This window comes from Cannabis sativa, chromosome 9 (genome assembly GCF_029168945.1).
Source record: "Cannabis sativa cultivar Pink pepper isolate KNU-18-1 chromosome 9, ASM2916894v1, whole genome shotgun sequence".
Taxonomy (NCBI): domain Eukaryota; kingdom Viridiplantae; phylum Streptophyta; class Magnoliopsida; order Rosales; family Cannabaceae; genus Cannabis; species Cannabis sativa.
The window spans coordinates 38,175,395-38,197,156 of NC_083609.1; the positions used below are offsets into that span (position 1 = coordinate 38,175,395).

At 33.9% G+C, this 21,762-nt stretch overlaps 1 protein-coding gene across 2 annotated transcripts; it reads right to left on the reverse strand.

The window, feature by feature from the left end:
• Positions 1-1,896: 1,896 nt before the first annotated feature.
• On the reverse strand, positions 1,897-21,146 carry LOC115702062 (valine--tRNA ligase, chloroplastic/mitochondrial 2). Of its 2 annotated transcripts, none has more exons than XM_030629510.2 (27): positions 20,728-21,146; positions 20,040-20,124; positions 19,336-19,462; positions 19,066-19,149; positions 18,618-18,712; positions 17,989-18,080; positions 17,622-17,675; positions 16,801-16,853; positions 16,635-16,702; positions 15,214-15,289; positions 15,005-15,088; positions 14,612-14,760; positions 14,395-14,512; positions 14,141-14,257; positions 12,234-12,454; positions 11,292-11,381; positions 10,757-10,868; positions 10,207-10,317; positions 9,910-10,047; positions 9,401-9,451; positions 9,202-9,314; positions 5,153-5,300; positions 4,763-4,867; positions 4,550-4,651; positions 4,210-4,282; positions 3,204-3,370; positions 1,897-2,636 (listed from the first exon to the last, which is right to left on the reverse strand). In XM_030629510.2, exons 1-27 carry the CDS (start codon positions 20,870-20,872, stop codon positions 2,508-2,510), a joined length of 2,907 nt encoding a protein of 968 aa, XP_030485370.2. In that variant the 5' UTR covers positions 20,873-21,146; the 3' UTR covers positions 1,897-2,507. The 2 variants fall into 2 exon arrangements, with proteins under 2 accessions (XP_030485370.2, XP_030485371.2); XM_030629511.2 differs by having other exon boundaries at positions 15,214-15,286; positions 20,728-20,992.
• Between the last annotated feature and the right edge of the window lie 616 nt (positions 21,147-21,762).

Below are 21,762 nucleotides of genomic sequence, written 5' to 3' on the forward strand. Positions count from 1 at the left end.
GAATTGTTGGTTTGTATTATGTGGGGTATCTGGACAGATCGCAACAAGATCTTCCATGGTGGTCAGGCACGGGTCAGTTCTTCAATTGTTGCTTATGCAACCGGTTTCCACCAGGATTATAACAGAGCAAAAAATCAAAGCACCAGTACAGCTACAACCTCACCTTCTACAGATCGTGCAGCATCCTGTAGTCGACAAAAGGAGCAGGTTCCTTGGTCTGTGCCTAGATTTAATGAGTTTAAATTGAATGTTGATGCAGCTACGAATATAGATCAGAAAATTCTGGGCATAGGGGCCATACTTCGGGACCATAATGGTATGGTTTTAGCTGCACTTTCAAAAAATGTGCAAGGAACTTTTCGCTCAGATGAAATGGAAGCGAAAGTACTTTTCCATGCTCTCGATTGGGCGTCTCAGTTACAGCTCTCTATCACACATATTGAAACCGATGCATTGAGAGTTTCAACTGCAATTAATTCTTCTTTTGCTGATTTATAATGTTTTTCAGATATTATATTTGATGTTCAGTGTCTCTTGTCCTTTTTCCCTGATGTTTTAGTTTCCCATATTAAAAGAACTGCTAATCAAGCAGCTCATGGGTTAGCTAAATTTGCTTTAGGGTTGGATGATGACATGTGTTGGATAGGAGAGATTCCCTATCCTATTTTCTCTGTTGTTGTAAATGACTTCAATTTATAATAACAGTGAATGTCTCAAAAAAAATATTTTTTTTTTCTTGACAAATATAAAACATTTACTTCATGAAATATTTATCAAAATCTATATCGATATTAGATTACTTTTCATTGTTATCAAAGAATACAAGAACATATACATGAATATGTATTCATCTCTTTCATTATATATCCGTCAACTATATGATGAATATTATGTTTGCATAATCTTTAGGATATATGCAAGATTTTATTAAGGATGCATAATCTTCAAGATAAATGCAATATTTTATTGAGGATGCATAATCTTCAGGATAAATGCAATATTTTATTGAGGATGCATAATCTTTAGGATATATGCAATATTTTTATTGAGGATGCATAATCTTCAAGATATATGCAATATTTTATCGAGGATACATAATCTTCTTGATATATGTATAATTTATATAGATTTTCTCTCATATCATAAGCACACATATATTGTAAATATTATGAATAATAAGAACATAATATATATATATGAAATCCTTAAAAATATATAAAAACATATACATACATATATAATATATAGATATATAGATAAAAAGAAAAACAAAAACAAAAGATTCTTGAAATTGTTTCAGTCAGATGAATATATATATATATAAATATATATTTAGTGTATCGTGACTTTGAAACAATTCAAGAACTTTAACAAAATACTTACATTGGGGTGGGCGGAGACTCATGCTCGAAGCTTGGACAGAGACTCGTGCTGATAACGTGTTATACAATAATATAAAATAGGTATGAAGAAAAGAAGAAGAAGAAGATGAAGAGAGAAAGAGAAACTGAATGAGAATTTCTTAGTTGTTTATTCGAATGGGGTGAACCCCTATTTATACAAAAGTATTGACTAAATAAATGGGAAACTAAATCAATATGTAATAAAGGAAAATACAATCAAGCATTAATGGTAATAATTAATTTAGTGATTTGAACATCCATAAATAATATTTCATAACAGATAAAAAATATTTAATAACTTTTCTTTATCAATTTCTATATCCATATTTAATTTTATTCCATTTCATTTTTACTCTTATTTTCATTATCATCCCTATTCTTATATTTTTATTTCTCCCAACTAAATGTATCTTAAGAGTACAAAATCTTTTCAATATATGCCCAATAAAATTTATTAAATTTAAGTTTAAACAAACTAAATAACAAAATATAATGAAGTATAAAGAATAAATTTACTTGGTAAGCTTGATCGAGATTTATTAAACTATAGCTAATATAGTTGTGGCACATAGGATGATTTTCCATTTTCCTATTGTGCCAATATACTATATTTCAACAAACACTTGGCACGTATATGGCTAACAAACAACAAAAGTTGGATAAAAGACTTGCGTATACCGACTTTGTACAATAAATAGTGTACGACAGAAGAGGCTAATCTCCAAAAATGTCGGTTTATCAACGGTCAAGAGTGGGAATCGTAGGCAAAGTAGCAAAAAAAAAAAAGTATAATTATCAAGAGAATTGTTGAAGTGGAGAGCTACACCTACATGAGCATCCATTCAATGTAACGAGAGGAATATTTGGTACTAGAACAAATAACGAACGTATCACCTGCCAGTCGACGGCAATCATCTCAACAGTCGCTGCCAGGCATGTTGAGTTAGTTACAAGTCCTCCGTAGTGCCAAAGAAGCAAATGCCACGTAGTTGAAGTTAAATTTTTGAAAGATGGGCGGCAACTGATCTCGGAATGAGATTTACCGAGCAAAAGAAAGACACCAAGTGATGTTAGTATCAGAAATATTGTAAGTGCACGTAGAGTCTATTCTGAAACAAGAACAGTTGATTTGAGGAAAGATAGACGGTTTTTGGTGAGGTTAATCTTCTCTTCTACTTCAGCTGCTTTTTCCCGAACACTGCTGACGATATCTTCAGGAGCTTTCTCCACAAACTGCATAAATAAATGGAAGATGTTGGAAGATTAAGATGGCAGTTTAGAATAGATCAATTTGCAGGGTATTATATTGATAATATAAGCATGAGAAAAAAAAATAGATCAATTTGCAGGGTGAGAAGGAAAGGGGACACTAATCCATACATTAAACTTAAAATAATAAATAAACATTATTAGTTCTTTACAGCCGAACACTGCTGCCCGGTTCTTTTGTCATTATGAATCGGAACAGGCACAACCCAGTTCATCCGACTACTAGAGGGATTAACCCAATCCGGAATATGAACTGGAAAAGAAAATGTGTAAACATTCAACATCTCAGTGAAATGGTATTGCACCTAGATCCACCTGTTTTTTTAGATCATACAAAAAGCATTGGTACAGCAACCTTCAAAAATTAAAAAAAAAATGTTTGTAAAACATGAAAAGAACTTTCTCAAATTTTCTTGATCCAAAAATTATTTTCTTGTAAAACACATTTTGCTGAAAGATCGTAAAAATGTTACTGCACAAGTAAATTTTTTACATCAGAATGAGGCATGCTTGAATATAAGTAGGTCATACTTTTGGAGAACTGAGGCGGGTAGCATATCCCTCGTATTCTGCTTGCATCTTGGAAAGACGCTTAGTAAGGCGATCAACCTCAGCGGTTACATCAACCATATCAGCCAGTGGGAGATATGCTTCTAGCCCTTCACCAGCTACTAGGTGGACTGATTGTTCCGCATTCCCTGAAGATTTTGAATTCACCAACAAATGGGTCATCTTTGTTATTAAAATTAAATTATTGAACCTTGTTCTCCTGAACCAAAATTCGGGTAATTAGAACATTTGGTCCCTAACTATATATGCTCTACAACTCAGGCTCTAACTTATCAATTTTGGCATATTTAGATCTTTGATAATTAAGTTGTGATGATATGGTCCCTTGACTATTTAAGTTTGGACTATTTGATCTTTGAATTTGCTACTTCCAAACCATAGTGGCAAAATTAATGACAATTAACCTGATTCAGGAATCAAATGACCAAGATACCAAATATTATTTTAAATATATATATTATATGAAAAATTTTAGGTAGGGGCATCACTTTTTCCCCTAACTTAAGAGTATTTTTTGTTTTTGGTATATAGAGAATTATAAACTATTTTTTTTATATGACGGAATACACTATACTTGTAGTAGATGTCATATACGTTTTTTAAAATTTCTAGATAATTTAAGGTGCCAAAAATAAAATTCAAATAGTCAGCTACACGCATGCCTGTTTTATTTTATACGTGTGTAACTAACTATTTTAAATTTTATTTTTGATGTCGTAAATTATTCAAAATTTCTCGAAAATGTGCATGATGCTCTATTATAATTATTGTGTACCGTACCTTACAAAAAAAAATATTGTGTACCGTCATATAAAAAAAATTAGGATATATTTTCTCTAGGTGCGAAAAATAGAATACTTGGTAGGGACAAAAATAATGTCTCTTCCTATATATATAAATATTATTCATAGACTGCAAAGTCACAACTTATAGTCAAATGACAAGGTGTTATTTATGGAAGACACACCTGGAGGAGAATTTGTAAAATGGACGTTCTGTAAATCTAGCCGGGATAGAAGAGCTAGAACCACCTTTTCTTGCTGCATCAAAAAATAAGAAAATTGTCAGACAATTAGTTTTCCATAGAAGAGAACTGGTTTGATGGAGACTAAGGTAGAGATAATTATAATAACAGAAAAGGTGTTGAATAGAATGTCGTGAAACTTTATCATCCATTCTCTATTCTTTTTATCATCGATTTCTTGTCTGACAGGTGAATGGTCTGGCAGTGACATCATAAGCATGACTAAGGTATACTAAAGGTGCTAACCAGTCAGAATTCAGAATATAAATGACACTGTTCTTACGGATGTATATTGGAGGACTTCTTCATTTGCAACTATGGATGCTGATATACGCTTTGCTGGCTCAACAGAATATTCTGCTCGAGCATTGCGAATAGATCTAGTCTGAGATTTATAAGAGAAGCAAAATTTATAGTGGTGACCTCCGGATGCAACACAAGTAAACGAAAAAATCAAACCAAAGGGCAGGGTGCCAGTGAAGATGTTGATACTCACCAGTGCTTGTAGATTTTCAAACTTTTTAATCGAGTTGCTATCCCTAGGAAGTGAAACCTGTGGCCAAGAAGACACCATGAGTGCTTCTTTTCTGTTGGGGAGTGCCTGTACATAGAAATTTGAAAGACATCAAGAATTAACAAAATGTAGCCAATTGTTGAACTTCAACAATCAATGAGTTAATGAGAATCCGTATGGGTAGAAAGTTAATCACTTGAATCATAGCTATTCTTCACAGCAGCTAGATGTTTGTCCCCAGAAAAGGAACTTCCAAAAACCAATCATTAATGAAATCTATCATTCATTGATCTAATTGTGAAAGATATTTGGCCAGTTAAAATAATTTAAGTTTAAATTTAAATGTTAGCTAGAAAATGGAAAACGATTTACCTGCCAGAGCTCCTCAGTCACAAATGGCATGAAAGGATGTAATATTTTAAGTATGTTCTGAAAAACGTATAATAGAACTGCCTGTGTTACACAAGCTGCGGAATCACCACTATTGTTGTAAAGACGAGCTTTACTGGCCTCAATATACCTAGAAGTCAGAAAAAGATCAATTTATGGAAACTACAAATTCAATAAAAGACATAAGTCACATCACCATCTCCACCACCATAATGTTTTTATGGAGAATTGAATATTATGTTATTATACATAAATACGTTATTTGTATTAGTACATATATTACCTATCAATATATTCATCATTTATTAAGACAAAAAATTAACAGTAGCACCAAAATAATCAGAGTGCTCCCAAGATTTTTGAACATATGCCTTGTAATACACTTGATTTTATTTAATTATTTCATATATAAAACAACACAACTGATCTTTGGAACCATATATTCAGTGATGGACCATTAACAGCTTTGATCCAAAACTTCCACAATGTTGATTTTACACTAATAATTTTCCGACATTTGATGGATAATCAGCCAGAAACAAAGATATATCAGACCCTTCATATATGTATCCCTGCTCCCGTCTAAGCCAATAATATTTGGGGACCAGGATACTACAGAATTTCTACGCAAGTATCCATGAGGGACTTAAACATCAAACTTTGAGGGAACAAATCATAGTTTGACCATTTGAGCTACCTCTTTTGGATAAGAAATTTGATCATTTGAACTTCGACAAACTCTAAAAGTAAACTAAAGACAATACTATGCTTCTTTGGATATCCTCATTCTTTTGACACATATCTTAGTAAAGGCCTAAATCTTGTGATTTGATTTTATTCAGCAGTGAATTTATGCAGCCGATACTGGAACACAAATCTTTTCCTAAGTTACTTGAAGGTTGGTGGAGAAATGCTAGTGTTGACGGCTGGCCAGGAACGAAATTTATGTGCAAGATGAAGAAAGTGCAAAAAAATATAAAGGAATGGAGTAAAGGGGTTTATGGAAATAACAAGATGGCCAAGAATGTTGTAGAAAGGAGAATAGTGGAGCTGGATAAAAAAGAGGGGAGTATTGTGTGGAATCAATCTCTTGCAGAGGAGAGGAGAAAGCTTAAAAGGGAGTGGCAACAATACATAGTTGAAGAAGAAAGGAGTTTATGGCTGAAATCGAAATGTAAATGGGCAAAAGAAGGGGATGCAAACACAAGAATGTTCCATAATTTATTAAATGCAAGGAAGGCAAGGAATACTATCTCAAGAATTGAAAGAATGGATGGGTCGATAATTGATAAGGAGGATGAAATAGTAACTGAACTAGTAGAATTCTTCTCCAAATTATATACATCCGAGAGGAGACCGGGTTGGGGAGTTGAAGGTATTGAATGGAAACAGTTATCAGAATCATTAGCTACAGATCTAGAAAGACCCTTTGAAGAAGATGAAATAAAAGAAGCCATTTTTAGTTGTGAAGGTAACAAAGCACCTGGGCCGGATGGATTTAGTTTGGCTTTTTTTCAGTCAAATTGGGAACTTATCAAGAATGAGCTGTTGGAAGTTTTCAAGGCGTTTGAAAGAGAGGGCAGAATTGAGGGAAGTGTTAATGAGACTTTCATTTGTCTTATACCAAAAAAACTTAATAGTTGTTTGGTAAAAGACTTCAGGCCTATCAGTCTTACAACAAGTGTGTACAAGATCATAGCTAAAGTTTTGTCCGCTAGGCTTCGAGGTATAATGGGGGAAACGATTTCGGTAACACAATCGGCATTTGTAGAAGGGCGGCAAATTTTGGACTCTGTTTTAGTGGCTAATGAGGCAGTGGAAGATTACCGGTGTCGCGGAAAGAGTGGGTTGGTACTCAAGATTGACTTCGAGAAAGCTTACGATCGAGTGGAATGGGATTTCTTAGATATGGTTATGTCAAGGAAGGGGTTTGGGGAAACTTGGAGGAAGTGGATTAGGGGATGTATCTCGTCAACATCGTTTTCCTTATTTGTGAATGGAAGAACAAGGGGAAAATTCAAAGGATCTCGTGGCCTTAGACAAGGTGACCCACTATCACCTTTTCTCTTTACATTAGTGGTAGATGTCCTTGGAAGGATGATTGACCAAGCTGTAATTTCAAGAAAATTCTCGGGATTTTTAGTGGGCAAGGACAAGATTCAAGTAAGTCATTTGCAATTTGCGGACGATACACTTCTTTTTGCAGATGATGAGGCATCACTCCATACACTAGTAAGAATTGTAGAGGCTTTTTGTGCTATTTCTGGATTAAAAGTAAATATGAGTAAAAGCCAAGTGTTGGGGATCGCTATGCAAGAAAGGGTGGTGGCCCTGTGTGCTAATCAGGTTGGATGTGAAGTAGGGAATTGGCCTATGTCATATCTTGGAATGCCTTTAGGTGGCTCGCCCAGGAAAAAGTTGTTTTGGGCACCGATTTTGGAAAAATGTGCTAAAAGGCTTGATGGATGGAAATCTTCATTTTTATCTAGGGGTGGTAGACTTACCTTGATTCAATCAGTTCTTTCGTCTCTTCCCATTTATTATCTCTCCCTCTTTAAAGCTCCAAAAGTGGTTTTACTCTCGTTAGAAAAAATGATGAGAGATTTTCTTTGGGAAGGAGGAGATTCAATGGGTGGGGATCATTTGGTGGCGTGGGAGGAGGTGTGTAGACCTAAGCATGAGGGAGGTCTTGCGATTGGAAGGTTAGACATGAGAAATAAAGGGTTCCTTATGAAGTGGCTGTGGCGATTTCCGTTAGAATCAAATTCACTTTGGCATAAAGTAATCAAAAGCCGGTATGGGAGAGCAGAAAATTGTTGGGATACTAAATCTGGTTATAGGCTCTCCCCAAGAGGTCCTTGGAAAGATATTTCAGAACTTTATGGAGAATTTTTGGAGTTGGTAAAGTTCAAAGTGGGTAATGGCACAACTATTCGGTTTTGGGAAGATATATGGATTGGAGATACAACACTAAAGAGTCGGTTTCCGGATCTGGCAGTGTTATCAAAAGCGAAAAACTCGACTATAAGAGATCTTGTTGCCATTGAAGGAGAGGTAGGAAACTGTGTTGCAAGTTGGAACTTTAAGTTTAGAAGGAATTTGATGGAGAGAGAAATGCCTAATCTTATTGTATTACTGCAATTACTGGAACATATTAGGCTGCTCAACATATCAGAGGATATTAGAGTATGGAAACCAGATCCTAGTGGAATTTTCTCTTGTAAGTCAGCTTTCAACTGGTTTACTTCAGATCAGGATTTTGGTGATATGTTTTGGACAAAGACTGTATGGAAAAGTAGGTGTCCCTTTAAAGTGAAAGTTTTTGGATGGTTGGTCGCATTAGGAAAAATCAATGTGCATTCTATGATGCAAAAGAGGCGACCTTTTATTTGCTTGTCCCCGGGGTGGTGTGTTTGTTGTAAGAAAAGTAGTGAAGAAGTGGCTCACTTGTTCTTGGGGTGTTGTCTTGCTCAAAAACTTTGGATAAAGCTCCTGAATGACTTTGGAATACAATGGGTATTTCCCCAATCAGTTTCATTAATGATGGTGAGCAAGGTGGGGGGTAGAAAGGGTAGATCATACCTATGGAGGACAGCTGTTCTAGCAATTATGTGGGTTATTTGGCTCGAAAGAAATAACAGAATTTTTGAAGGGATTGAAGCCTCAGTTGAAGACTTGTGGGAAAAAGTTAGATTTTGGACAGCTGTTTGGGTCTACAAAACTAAAAGTTTTGAGCAGTTTTCGTTCTTAGATTTGAGTAGCGACTGGAGACTGTTGTGTAATGTGGTATAACAGTACATGATTCGTTTAAATGTCTTATATGTTTGTGATAGAACTTTGTAACCATGGTATTCCTCCGCCACAAGTGAGGCTTTCTATATATGTCGGGGGAGGGGTCAAGTTTTGACTTTGGCCTCTTTCTCTTTTTCAAAAAAAATTTATGCAGCCGATACTTTAGAGGTACATTCTAGTCATGCCAAACACATGCACACATAATATAATGAAAATCTATTTATACAAAAAGTACATACCAATCAGCAAAATCGCTCCAAAAGAAATCATATGTCTCTCTTCCGACATCTCCAAAGAAAAACTTGTCATAGCTTACAGTGACGGCATCAACAAGCAAGTGAAGTTTTGATATCTGGAGAATGAAGTACAATTAATTAATAATTTGATAGCAGTTGATAAGATTGTGGTACAGAAGATATAGGGATACAAATGGCTTACCACCCAACATTCCGACAAAGGTAGCACACAAAGAGACTCCTCTTTGTCAAACTAGAAGCATATATTTTTTGAGTAAGAAAATACAGGTTAGATGTAACATTAGAAAGTATATTAATTTAAAAAAAAAAAATATTAATGACTACTATCATGAAAATTATAAAGTGATAGGTACGCTCAAGAGATCCAAAAAGAAATAAAAATTGAAACTAGACAGTAACCACAATCAAACCAAGTTTCTTTCTACCAGAGAAAATTAAATAAAATGGAAAATGTCTATATTCCTCTTTAAGGTAATAGAATGTAGCAGATTTGCCCATTAATTTGTTGAACGCCTGTCAAGGGAATTTGGAATGTTGGCAAGTAGGCACATGCATGCAAAACTCACTCAGTTTATTCTCAAGGACAAAAATACATTGACCCAAACAGCAACTCCATGTTTAAGCAGACCTAACCCTATTTTTTTAAAAAAAAAAACAAAACAAAAAACCTAGAACAGAGAGAGATTAAACCTGGAAAGAATGTATATTTTCCCAAACAGATGTTTCATCTTGACTAGGCAAATTCTGTAATATGAATTTTCCAGCATTCCATAATTTGTTTGTGAATGCCTTGTTGGAGGTTAACCTCTCAGTGGATAAATTGAGGTCCTGGAAAAAGGAAACTGGATTAACTGACAGTGATTTGAAATAAATGCTAGTACAAATTGAAGATCTACCCACACGTAAATGGGCACTCATATACGTTTCCTCCATTACAAATTCTGACTTGTAGCATTGGTACTTAACAAAATTAACAGGAAAACAAACCTGACCAGCAGTTCCCAAAGCAAGTGTGAATCGTAAAGCATCTGTGCCAAATTCCTTTATCGTATCTAACGGATCTATTACATTTCCCAATGTTTTAGACATTTTTCTCCCCTGAATAATATGGTACAGCACTTACACAGTCATGCATCAAAATCTAGAACAGTTAAAAGGATAAACATAGAAGAATAATTTGAAAAAAAAAAAAAAAGTATGGAACCATAAAGGAGGGATAACATTTGTGATCGACAGCAATTAGTTCATCTCCCCATCAAATAGAAAATAGTTATAATGTTTTACTCCAGACTAAATTTTACTAGACTAATTTATAGAGCGTTTATCTGAGGAATTCAGTGAAATGAATAAAACAAAATGTCAGAATAGTTGGAACTTTTGAAGGGAGAATTAAATCCCCTCTAAACAATTAAATAAAAATAATGAAAGAGAGTGAAAACTCCAAGACAGATAGAATTAAATGGACTAAAATCATAAAAAAAAAAAAATAAAAAAAAAAAAAATCAACATTTAAAATGCATTATTCAGTTTAACTCACTTGTGAATCTCGAATAAGACCGTGTAGGTAAACATACGAAAATGGAACTCTTCCAGTGAACTCGATTCCCATCATGATCATCCTCGCAACCCAAAAGAACAATATGTCATGTCTACACAGGAACAAGCAGTACATTTATACAGTATTGCAAACAAGCAAACTAAATTAGGAGAGAAGAATCTCACATATTAGATGATTTCACAGTGACGGGGGAAAGAAAAAGAGAGAAGAACCTCTCAAGTTAGATGATTTCAAGCATGCAGATGACGCAGAAACACCTAGACAAACTGAATATGAACTAATGGCAGGTAACTCATGTTGCCCTTTTGTGGATGATTTTAGTGGTAAGTAAATTTGTTTACCGTGTCCTAGTCACAATCATTTTTTGGCCATTAAATTTTAAGACAATTCTTTGCAAATTGCAAAATTAACATTGATCCTAAGTCAAAATAAAGGCTCACCCCTGGAAACATCATTACTGAAATGAAGCCATTTAACTGAAACGAAAACAGAAGGCTAGAAAGGGACTACATACCCAGTTTCAAGCACTGTTGTAGGATAAAGCTGCTTAAAATCTTCTGATGACACATCTGGCCAACCAAGAGTACTGAAGGGCCATAATGCACTGAAGACAAAACCGAAAAAAATGTGTAACGTCAATATTAAATATTGCATTTATTACAAACATGAATAAAACCAACAAAGCTCCACATGCACGAGAAGATGAAAAAGGTCGCAATCTTTATAGTTAGGACATTTGCTCTACAGCAAGCACACTACCCTGGAGATATTTTTCTTGAAATTATCGTGTTCATTTAGTCTTCCCACATCAAGGAGCCACCCAAAAACTAACTTTTGAAGGAAGATGACTTTTCCATACAACTTCTGCCTGATCCTTCTCATAATCAGAAACTGGAAACCCAATCAAGATAGGAGCTTTCCCATCATCTGAATTACTTCTGAAATGTAGATTCCAGTTTGTTACTAAAGACCTCAGCCTGATATCATCTATCCAAACATCTTCCCGAATCTAATCTTCTTTCCATTCCCTACCTTAAATTTGACCATGTTATGGGATGAGGGATGCTCTTCCTTTCCATGGACTTCTTGACTTCATTCTCTTTCTTCATTTAGAGGCCCACATATTTTCCATGGAATGGCTGTTTCTTGATTAAGTTGATAAATGAATGATCATAAAGGAAACTTTTGTAATGATCATATATTTCAAAATATTTAAATGATCATGTAGATAGGAGATCCTGTTAAATGTAATATACCATTATTTTTTTCTTTGGCAACAAAAAGAAGCCCGTTAAAGTTGCTTAACTATACCATAAAATTTCGAGTCTATATCCATATTACTAATACATTTGTACCATATTTTGGTGTAGATGAACTCAGCTTTTTGAATCTATGCAATTCTAAAAAAACAGTTTATCCAAAAGCAAAGAGTCAAGTTGCTGGTTTCTAATCCAACCTTGAAAACCATGTGTCTAGTACATCTGGATCTTGATAAATCTTTACAGCCTTCCCATATTTCTCTTGTGCTTTCTTAAGAGCTTCATCAGCATTTCTAGCAACTATATATTCTTCTTCATTGTCTTTTCCCTCAATATACCAAACTGGTATGCGGTGTCCCCACCACAATTGCCTACTTATGCACCAATCCTTAATATTTAATAGCCAGTGATTATAAATCTGTGAATCATAGAAGGTTTCAGAGAGCATGTAAAATGAAAGAATTCTTTGAAAAATTGAAAATACCAATAATAATTAAAAAATATGAACCACCTTCAAGTGAAACAGGAATAAATGGGTGAGGTGTTATAGTTATTGTTCCACTTCCACCTATTTAACTATGTATGTTCATATCCTAAGCTAAAGCATTCATAATGGATAATGTAAAACAGAAATAGCTTCAAACTATAGAGAAAATGGGTAAGAGAAAATATACTCCAATGGATGCTCCACTCTATATTTGTTTTAGCTCATGCTCTAGCCTTCTCAATAATTAGAGATTACTATTCATCCTTCAACATTATTTCAATAATATTCTCTCCTATTTTCTTCTCCCTAATTATTATTTTATATTTGAAGTGAATAACAAAGATTAAAAAAATATGATATTTAAATGATATAGAATAAAAAATGAGAATGTATTGTGCAATGTAAAATAGAGAAGTTAAGGTTTTGAAAATGTATTTTAATATTTCTATAGACATTGACATTTTCTTACTTAAACATTCGAGATCCGCCAAACAAGTTTCTGGTATTCTTACAAAAGAACTGGCAACTGGTGTTTGAAAAGATACGTGACTTGCTGAAAATGTTTGATATCTACCACTCAGCTCGAAGGCAAAAGTTAGAAATCATAGGAAAATTATGGATTATTACAACTGGAATACTCTTTAGTTCAGAATATAAACAATATCAGCAAGATATTGAGTTTAATTTTAATTTCCTTACTCAAATTTATGAATCTTTATCTAACTATCTGTCTACAATGGAAACCAAAACCGAATATTCATTTTAATCCTAATCTCTTGTTCTCTGGTTTAATTGTATTACCAGTATCAATTGAATACTATTGATAATAGCAGTGGAAATATCAGAAAAAGAAAAGGAAATTTGAGGGGTTCAACATCATTTTAGTCTTTCATCTTCATCCATAGTATTATTGCCGATTTTTCTAGGAAATATCAATAAAAAATCCATAAATGTATATTTCAATGGAAAAGTGGCTTAAAAAGCCATAAAATCTGGATAATATTCTTACACATTTAAAAAAAAAAAAAAGAAGTACATCTCATGTGAACTCTGCAAGGGTTCAATATTCAGAAGCTTTTCTTATACATAAAAATAGTTTTGAACCACCTAGAAGTTTATTTCGGTATTAATATTTTCTAATTAGGTATGAGTGTCAAATATTATTATATTTATATGATAAAGGAATCAGGATGATGTTATAATAGTTTTCATAATTACTACTCTAGTTATGCAGTAATTGGCGATTTTTTTTTAGAATTTATTTTAGATTTTAGCTTTGTTTTGATAATTATTAGTAAAATAATATTTTTCAAAAAATTTGTATGTATTGTCATAATTATTCAAATTTATCGGTTCTCTAAAAGTTTCAACATTAATTTTTGTATTTCTAGACAAAAATCTGTTCTATGAGTTTTCTTAAATTTCTGTCGATATGGAAAATATCTCCAATATTTTGATAAATTTATAATATCGATATCTCCCTCTTTGGTTATGCTTTGTCTAAATTCAATGTCTCTTTCTCTTGTATACTGCTTTCTTTCTATTTTTCCTCCTACCATTCCATTTTGGTATATATATGCAAGACTTAGTCACAGCAAAATACATGATTTCACAAACCTTCTCAAATCTTTCAGGAATGATTTTTATATCTCCTTTTTCTACAGCTTGAAGGGCATTATCTGCTAAGGGCTCCATGGTAACAAACCATTGCCTGCTTACAAGTGGCTCAATTACCTAAAATAAAAGCACAAAAAATACAGAATACAATGTTAATAAGAGCAATACGAAGATTCCAAATGGCTGATGTATTTCATCAAACAATATCCAGCCTAGGATCCAAATGAATCCTCTGGTAACTAAAACAAACTCACTTCTCCACCACGTTGGGATCTGGGTACTCGTAAAGTATGTGGCTCCTTTTTCACAGCTAGACCTGTTTCTTCCAGATCTGACCACAGCTTCTTCCGAGCCTCGAACCGATCAAGCCCACTAATGATATCAGACAAGACATATCATTCCAAAAATAAAGACAACAGAACATAAAGGTGTTGTAAGGCATAACAAACCCAGTAAACAAAAAAAACATACCAGTACAGTCCCGCAACATTGTTAAGTGTTCCGTCCTTGTTCATCACATTAAGTATGGGCAAACCAAGCTTTTTAGCAATATTATAATCATTGTGATCATGTCCAGGGCTTATCTTCAACACACCAGTCCCAAAATCTTTATCAACAAGCTGCCACACAGCAATAATCAGTAAAGTAATCGCAAATTCAATCAAGCTTCAAAATAAAATAAACAAACAAATGTATAATTGGGTGACATAAGTCAATTTTCCAAGAGTGATTAAGGGGAAGGGAGAAGAGATAAAAGAAAAATAATCTAAGGGATCCATGGGATGAATTCTTTTTCATCTCTTAAGAAACAACACTAGTATGGATTAGATGCTTCATTGTAAAAGGAGCATAGGGAAGGTTTACCATGTCAGCAATTATAGGAACATGTCGACCATATGTCATCGGTACAATAGCCATTTTACCAATGTACTTTGAATATCGACCATCCTGCATAATGAAATTAGAAAAAAGGAAAAACCAATTTTCACCAGTCCAAGGTGACAAACCAAATTAATTGATATCCCAACCAAGAGAGTCAAGAACTAGCTCAATGAGTCACAAAGGTACCCTACCTTAGGATGCACTGCAACAGCTACATCACCAAATAAAGTCTCTGGCCGTGTTGTTGCTATTGTCAGGTAATCACTACTAAAGAGAGTTTAATATTAACTAATATTAATATAACTGGAACACATGTAAAGCCTTTACACTAAGCACGTGCAATGTACAACTAATTGAAAATGTGTACAAATATTTGTTTTATACACTTAAGATTTTTAGTATGAAACGTACCATACTATCAATCAGTATGCAAATGATTGAAACCCAGGTAAACCATATCAGAAGACGAAGACATACAAAAAGATGTTCAATTTAGTGTATCTATCATTTTATTACAAAAGACGAGGAAATCATTGGAAGGCATTCATATGGCAATCACACTTGACTAGCAAAAAATACAAATATTTGTAAGGCATTCATATCAGAAGACGAAGACATACAAAAAGATGTTCAATTTAGTGTATCTATCACACTTGAAACCCAGGTAAACCATATCAGAAGACGAAGACATACAAAAAGATGTTCAATTTAGTGTATCTATCATTTTATTACAAAAGACGAGGAAATCATTGGAAGGCATTCGTATGGCAATCACACTTGACTAGCAAAAAATACAAATTAAATTTAGAATCAAATAATAAGAGGTCTTATATTATCCTCATTGATAATAATTAAAAATATTGATAGTATACTATTTTTTTCAGTCTCCCAAATGGTATGGCGATTTAAAAGATCAAAAGAGAGAAACGCATGTTAAATGCACATATAATAACGCATTCAATTAGCATAAGAAAAATTTCCAAAAAAAAAAAAGTTAATGACAGTATTCAGATAAAGATCCTTTTCTTTTCGTTTGAAATCTTGGCACAAAGCTAAGCTTAAGCAGCAAAATACTTATAATGATCCAATCTAAAAGAAACAAGCAAATGATTTTTGTTTTTTCACAGTAACATAATGGTTGCTTTCCTCATCTTCGTAAACTTTTTTTTTCTGAAACAAACAAGAAACTTGTACAAATATTATAGACCATCTTCATGATGCAACTGTCGGCTCGTTATGAATAAGCTTTCAATTGCATGTTTCCAAAAGAAATCAAGTTATTATTGTGGAATTCAAATTTCTAATTCCTACTTTCACTTTCAGGAATTTAATTGATGTTTCATTTTAGGTATAATCTTATAAGACTTTTAAATTGGTTGTATCCAATATTTCATGAGTTGTAATTTTGTTTATATCCCCTGATTTTAGGGATTGTTTGTACTTATTTTAGAAAGTGTTCACGCCACTATGAGCTCTATATAATCTGTCTGTTTTCTTCTGACTAGTGCGGAAAAAAGAAAATACCTATAATGATTCTAAGTTTCTTCATGATATCACCTTTTAATGCAAAAAGTAAATGAGAAATAATTATCTTATAAGTACTGGTGACTACCTTGAACCTCCAGCCACCCGATACTTCATATAATAGAGAATACCTTTTTCTTCATGATATTCTACTTCCTGGTTGCATGTCGTAAGGGCTAGTGTAAAAATTACTATTTAAATCTGAAGAATTAAGAGAAGAGTGATTTTATCTATTCAAAACTTGAAAAACTCACCAAGTCTGAAACAGCAGTCTGTAGACTTGGAGACCAGTTCACCATGTATGTTCCTGTGATAAAAATATATACATTTACAAGATTGCTTCACCAGGCATCAACCGTCTCTTCTTTTACCATTAAAGAACCTAGGTGAGCACTGGACTCCTTGCCAAATTGGCCCAAATTTGAGTCATCCCAGTAAGGACTAAGGTAAATCCAAAAGTTCCAAGGTGATAAAGTTGCTTCAAAAATAAACTGAAATTGCATAGAAGTTAAGGGAAAATTTCTATGTTTAAGGTTCTAAAATTGTTGTAACTCGGTCATCAACAAAAGTTTGCGAACAGATTTTTTTTAGGGGGGAGAGTGAGGTTTGGGTGCTAAGAAACAAAACTTTAAATATCATAGCGAATTGTAAAAAATTTAAGGAGCATTATATCATAGATCTTTTTTCCTTTAGGTATTTCCTAATGATTATAAGGAAGGTAGTCTAAAATTCTTTTAACCAAAAATTCATGCAACTAATTTGTATACAATCAAACTTGTCCTCTTCCATTACCATATTAAGATTGAAAACATTCCAGTACTCAAAAAGAACCATCACTCTTTTTCATAAAGTGTAAAACATTTGCTAGATAGGTAAACACAGTGACTTCTATGGCAATAATCTGGAGCAAAATAATCATAAGAATACAGTTGTGACAACCTTTACTTCATTTAGTATTCTGTTTCTAGCAAAAAGTGTATAAGAAGGTTAAATCAATGACATCCAGGCACTGCAAAACCACTAAGGATTAGGCAACAATGAAATAAACAGTTCTTAACAGAGCTTGGAAGTATACCTTGATAAATTAGACCTTTATCATGAAGCCTGACAAATGCCTCAATTACAGCTCCTGCAAGAAGGCAAAAAAAAGGTATTATTTACAAGTATATATAAAGTACAGTGCAATGGCTACACAAGCTATGTGGATTCTCCAGCAATGTGATTGTAGCTCTAGGTAGATTCTGTTAATTTCTTTCTTTCTTTGAAGTAATTATTTTTAAATATTCGTACAACGGGGAAACATTGTTAAGAAAAAAGAAAAAGAAAATAAATGTTGATGCCTAACATTTAAAGCACCTAATACAGCTTTCTTGATTATCTGATACATCATATATACATAGACTATTACTTCTACAGTTCAAGTGCATAGAAAAATATCTTACCACTTAGCTGCTCATCAAGGGTAAAGTGCTCTCTACTCCAATCACAAGAAGCACCAAGTCTTTTAATTTGATTTGTGATTGTCCCACCATACCTGAACATACACGCAATTTAAAAAGCCTTCTAACATTTATAAAAGTTGAGAGAAAAAGAGAATAAAAAAGAAAAAGCATGGGTTCACGCACCCATCTAGTATAATTCAGGGAACACAAAATTATGTGAGCCATATCTAATGACAAGTAGGCATTTCTAACAAGGCAATAGTGCTTGCTTTACATGGCAGCAACCTAAACTGTCTTAAATTCACACATGACTCCCTAGACACCAAAGACACATGCACTAGTCTCACACTTGGTTATGTTCATTGTTGTGTAGTTCTTTTTTATCAACGTCATTAGAAGCTATAATAAAAATTGAATAGGAAAAGAAAAAATGCATAATCTGTGGGATATCCTCAAAACTGGCATATAAAGGTTGCACAAGCTTTTGTGGACTTAATTAAATATCCTCCTTAGATGGGAAATACCAACAAAAAAATATCGAGCTTGCAGACTAATCAAGCAGGTCTGAGAAACAAACATAGCAGAAAAGATGGAAGAAAACAAAATTGAGGTTCAATAGGAGCATTTACTTCTCTTTCCACTCCCAAACTCTCTTCGTGAAGTCATCTCGACTCATTTCGACTCTTTTTATTCCTTCAGATGCAAGCATTCTTTCCACAACAAGCTGGAAGAAATCAAAATGTAAAATATCATACATAGGAAACAAAAATTGTACTAATAACGGAAACAGTGATACAAGTGATAAGTGCACAAGCAATAAAATCTATAATTAAAAAAAAAAAAAAAAGCATCCTTTAACCAAAGGAGAATAAATAGACACTATCAAATTCTTTTACATCATGTAAGTGTAACCATAAAACTATCAAAATTTACACCACATGTAGACTTAATTGAGTTAAAGTCATGCAATTGAAATAAAGAGGCTTCAACCATATGTCACTTATTGAAGTTGTTGAGAATAATAATATAAGTAGTTTGCTGAATACAAATCTTTTAGAACAAAAATCACTAAAGTACCTGAGTTGCAATACCAGCATGATCAGTCCCTGGAATCCAGAGTGTAGGTCTTCCCTTCATTCGATTATATCTAACCATAATATCCTAGAAAAGTAATCAATATCGAATATAAGCACTTTTTTACTATGTATATTTTGAGTCTTATCCCTCACCATCTGCCCACTTTTCCGCGAGTCTAAAAAGTTACACAATCTACTGTTCAAGTAATAATAAACCTTAGGATGAAATGAATTCAAACAAAACATAGATGCGAGAAATTATTTTCCCAACCTCAAGAGTCACAAACATTGCATGCCCCATATGCAGTGAACCGGTAACATTGGGAGGTGGCATTGAAATAACAAATGGATCACCACCACGGTCAAAGTTTGGTTTAAAATATCCTTGAGAATCCCACCTGAAAAATAAATAAATCAACCAATCAATTTCAAGAAGGAAAAAACAAACAACATAAACTGATGCAATGTGCTGATATGACCAAATCACAGAGAAAGTATGCAGGCAGAAATTTGATAACCACTCATATTAATGGAACTAAATGACATAGCACACATATCCACCACAATGCATTCTGCTATGCTCACTCCAATTAAACTTTGCATGGAACACACAGCTACAGATCAACAGAGAAGAAAGGAAGAATCAATATGAAATCTGTATGGTTCATTTTGGATTTTGTTATGCAAATGTATTGTTTAGACTAGGATATGAACCCCCGTTATATCCTTCCAACCTCCTAAAACCCTTCGTAAATTAAACCAAAAAAAAAAAACTGTTATTGATGCTGACATTTCCACAATTTGAGAAGGAAAAAGATTCTTTCTACTGTAATATGTAACGAGATTCCCAAAACCCACATGATAGTACAGATAAAACTTGCTGTAACTAGACCTAAGCAAAGAAAAACCACCAACCAGAAATTCAAACAATGCAAGAATCAACATAAGTCGAGGACTAAGTCCATGACAAAATACCAATTGTAAATGCGTTCCTCTGATGTAAAGTCGAATGACTTTGCTATCTCTGGGGAAGTAAACGTGCCATTTGCAGATGCAGCAACTGAAATAGAACATAGAATGACTTAGTAAGGAAAAACAACAGAATTTGATTTCAGCTTGCCTACTAAATAAATGTTATATTCAAAAGGAGAGAAGAAGATTTGAAGAGCTAAAGTTGAAACAAATGCTCAACTTGGGTGTTGAAAAATGGAAGAAATTTTTTAATATACACTACCATTCTTTTCAAAAAGAAAAACAAACGCAGCCAATCTAAAAAGATATCATTTGAATTAGTTTGATCCTACCAATCCAAGTATTTAGAATAGTTCAACAATCACGCAGCCAAACAATAATGTTTTATCTCACAGCTTATAGCAGTTTCTCCATTGTACTTTTGAATACAGAGGAAAGTAAAAAATTTAGTATTGTTCGACTTCGACCTTATTCTCTGAAACTCCTTAGAAACACAAAAAAAAAATGTCTAATTTGATAAGAAACATCTAGCAACTGCAATTAGCCAAGCAGAATTCATTTAAAATAGAAAATGCAAGAAATTAAAACTGAATGGGGACAGTATAGTTTAAGATAACTGATTGAATTTTCTTGAGAAAATTTCTAGGAAAACTTAACGGAAGTGGAACTGAAAGTGAAGAAAAAGAAATACCAGCGAAGAGGCGGGAACTGAGACGGGTGAAATGCCAAGGAGAGCGACGACGAGTTTTGGAGAAGAGGAGAGGGTTGAGATTGAACCTGTAGGCAGAGCAAGAGGACCAAAGGGATGGAGCAGAGAATGCCGTTTGGATTATCATTTTTTCCTTCGGATTGAACTGAGAATGGGGTTTTAGTAGAGTTCAGTGGTACAGAGTAGCAGCAGAGTATCTCTGTGGATGGATGAGGCTACATAACTTCTTTCAACTTCGAGGAGCCTATTTGGAATATTAAGCTAAATAACCTTCTTTCAAAATAACTTTTACTGAATAACATTCTAATAAATTATTTTAATTTTTTTATTAACTAATAAAGTAAATGACTAATATACCATTTAAATACAACATAAACACCCAACCCCAATCCATACCTTTAACACCATCAAGAGAAAGAAAGGGAAGGGAGGCCTTATGGCTATTAAGCTTGATATGCTTAAGGCTTATGATAGAATTGAATGGAATTTCCTTCACGAAGTGCTCAAAGGTAAAGGGTTCGATACTCGGGTCTGTGCGTTGATCATGGAGTGTGTTAGGACGGTGTCTTACTCGGTTCCAATCAATGGGGTTCCGCAAAAGAAGTTCGAGCCTCAACGGGGTCTCCGTCAAGGTGATCCGCTCTCTCCTTTTTTGTTCCTCTTATGTCATGATGTCCTATCAAAGTTGATACTTAGACAACAAATTAGAGGTCAGATCCATGGAATATCAATCTCTAGAACAGCCCCGGCAATTAGCCACTTGATGTTTGCTAATGATACTATTTTGTTTGCGCGAGCAAATGGGAGGATGGCGACCAATATCCTGGAATGTATACATAAATACGAGTCGTGGTCGGGACAGCAGTGTAGTTTGGTGAAATCAAGTGTTCTCTTCTCTGAGAATGTGGTAAGTGCTCATAAAAACGACATCCTCAACATTCTGAATGTAAAGGAGTGTGATGGCCAAGAAAAGCATCTGGGGAATCCCTTTGTTTTTAAGAGGAAGAAGAGAGAAGA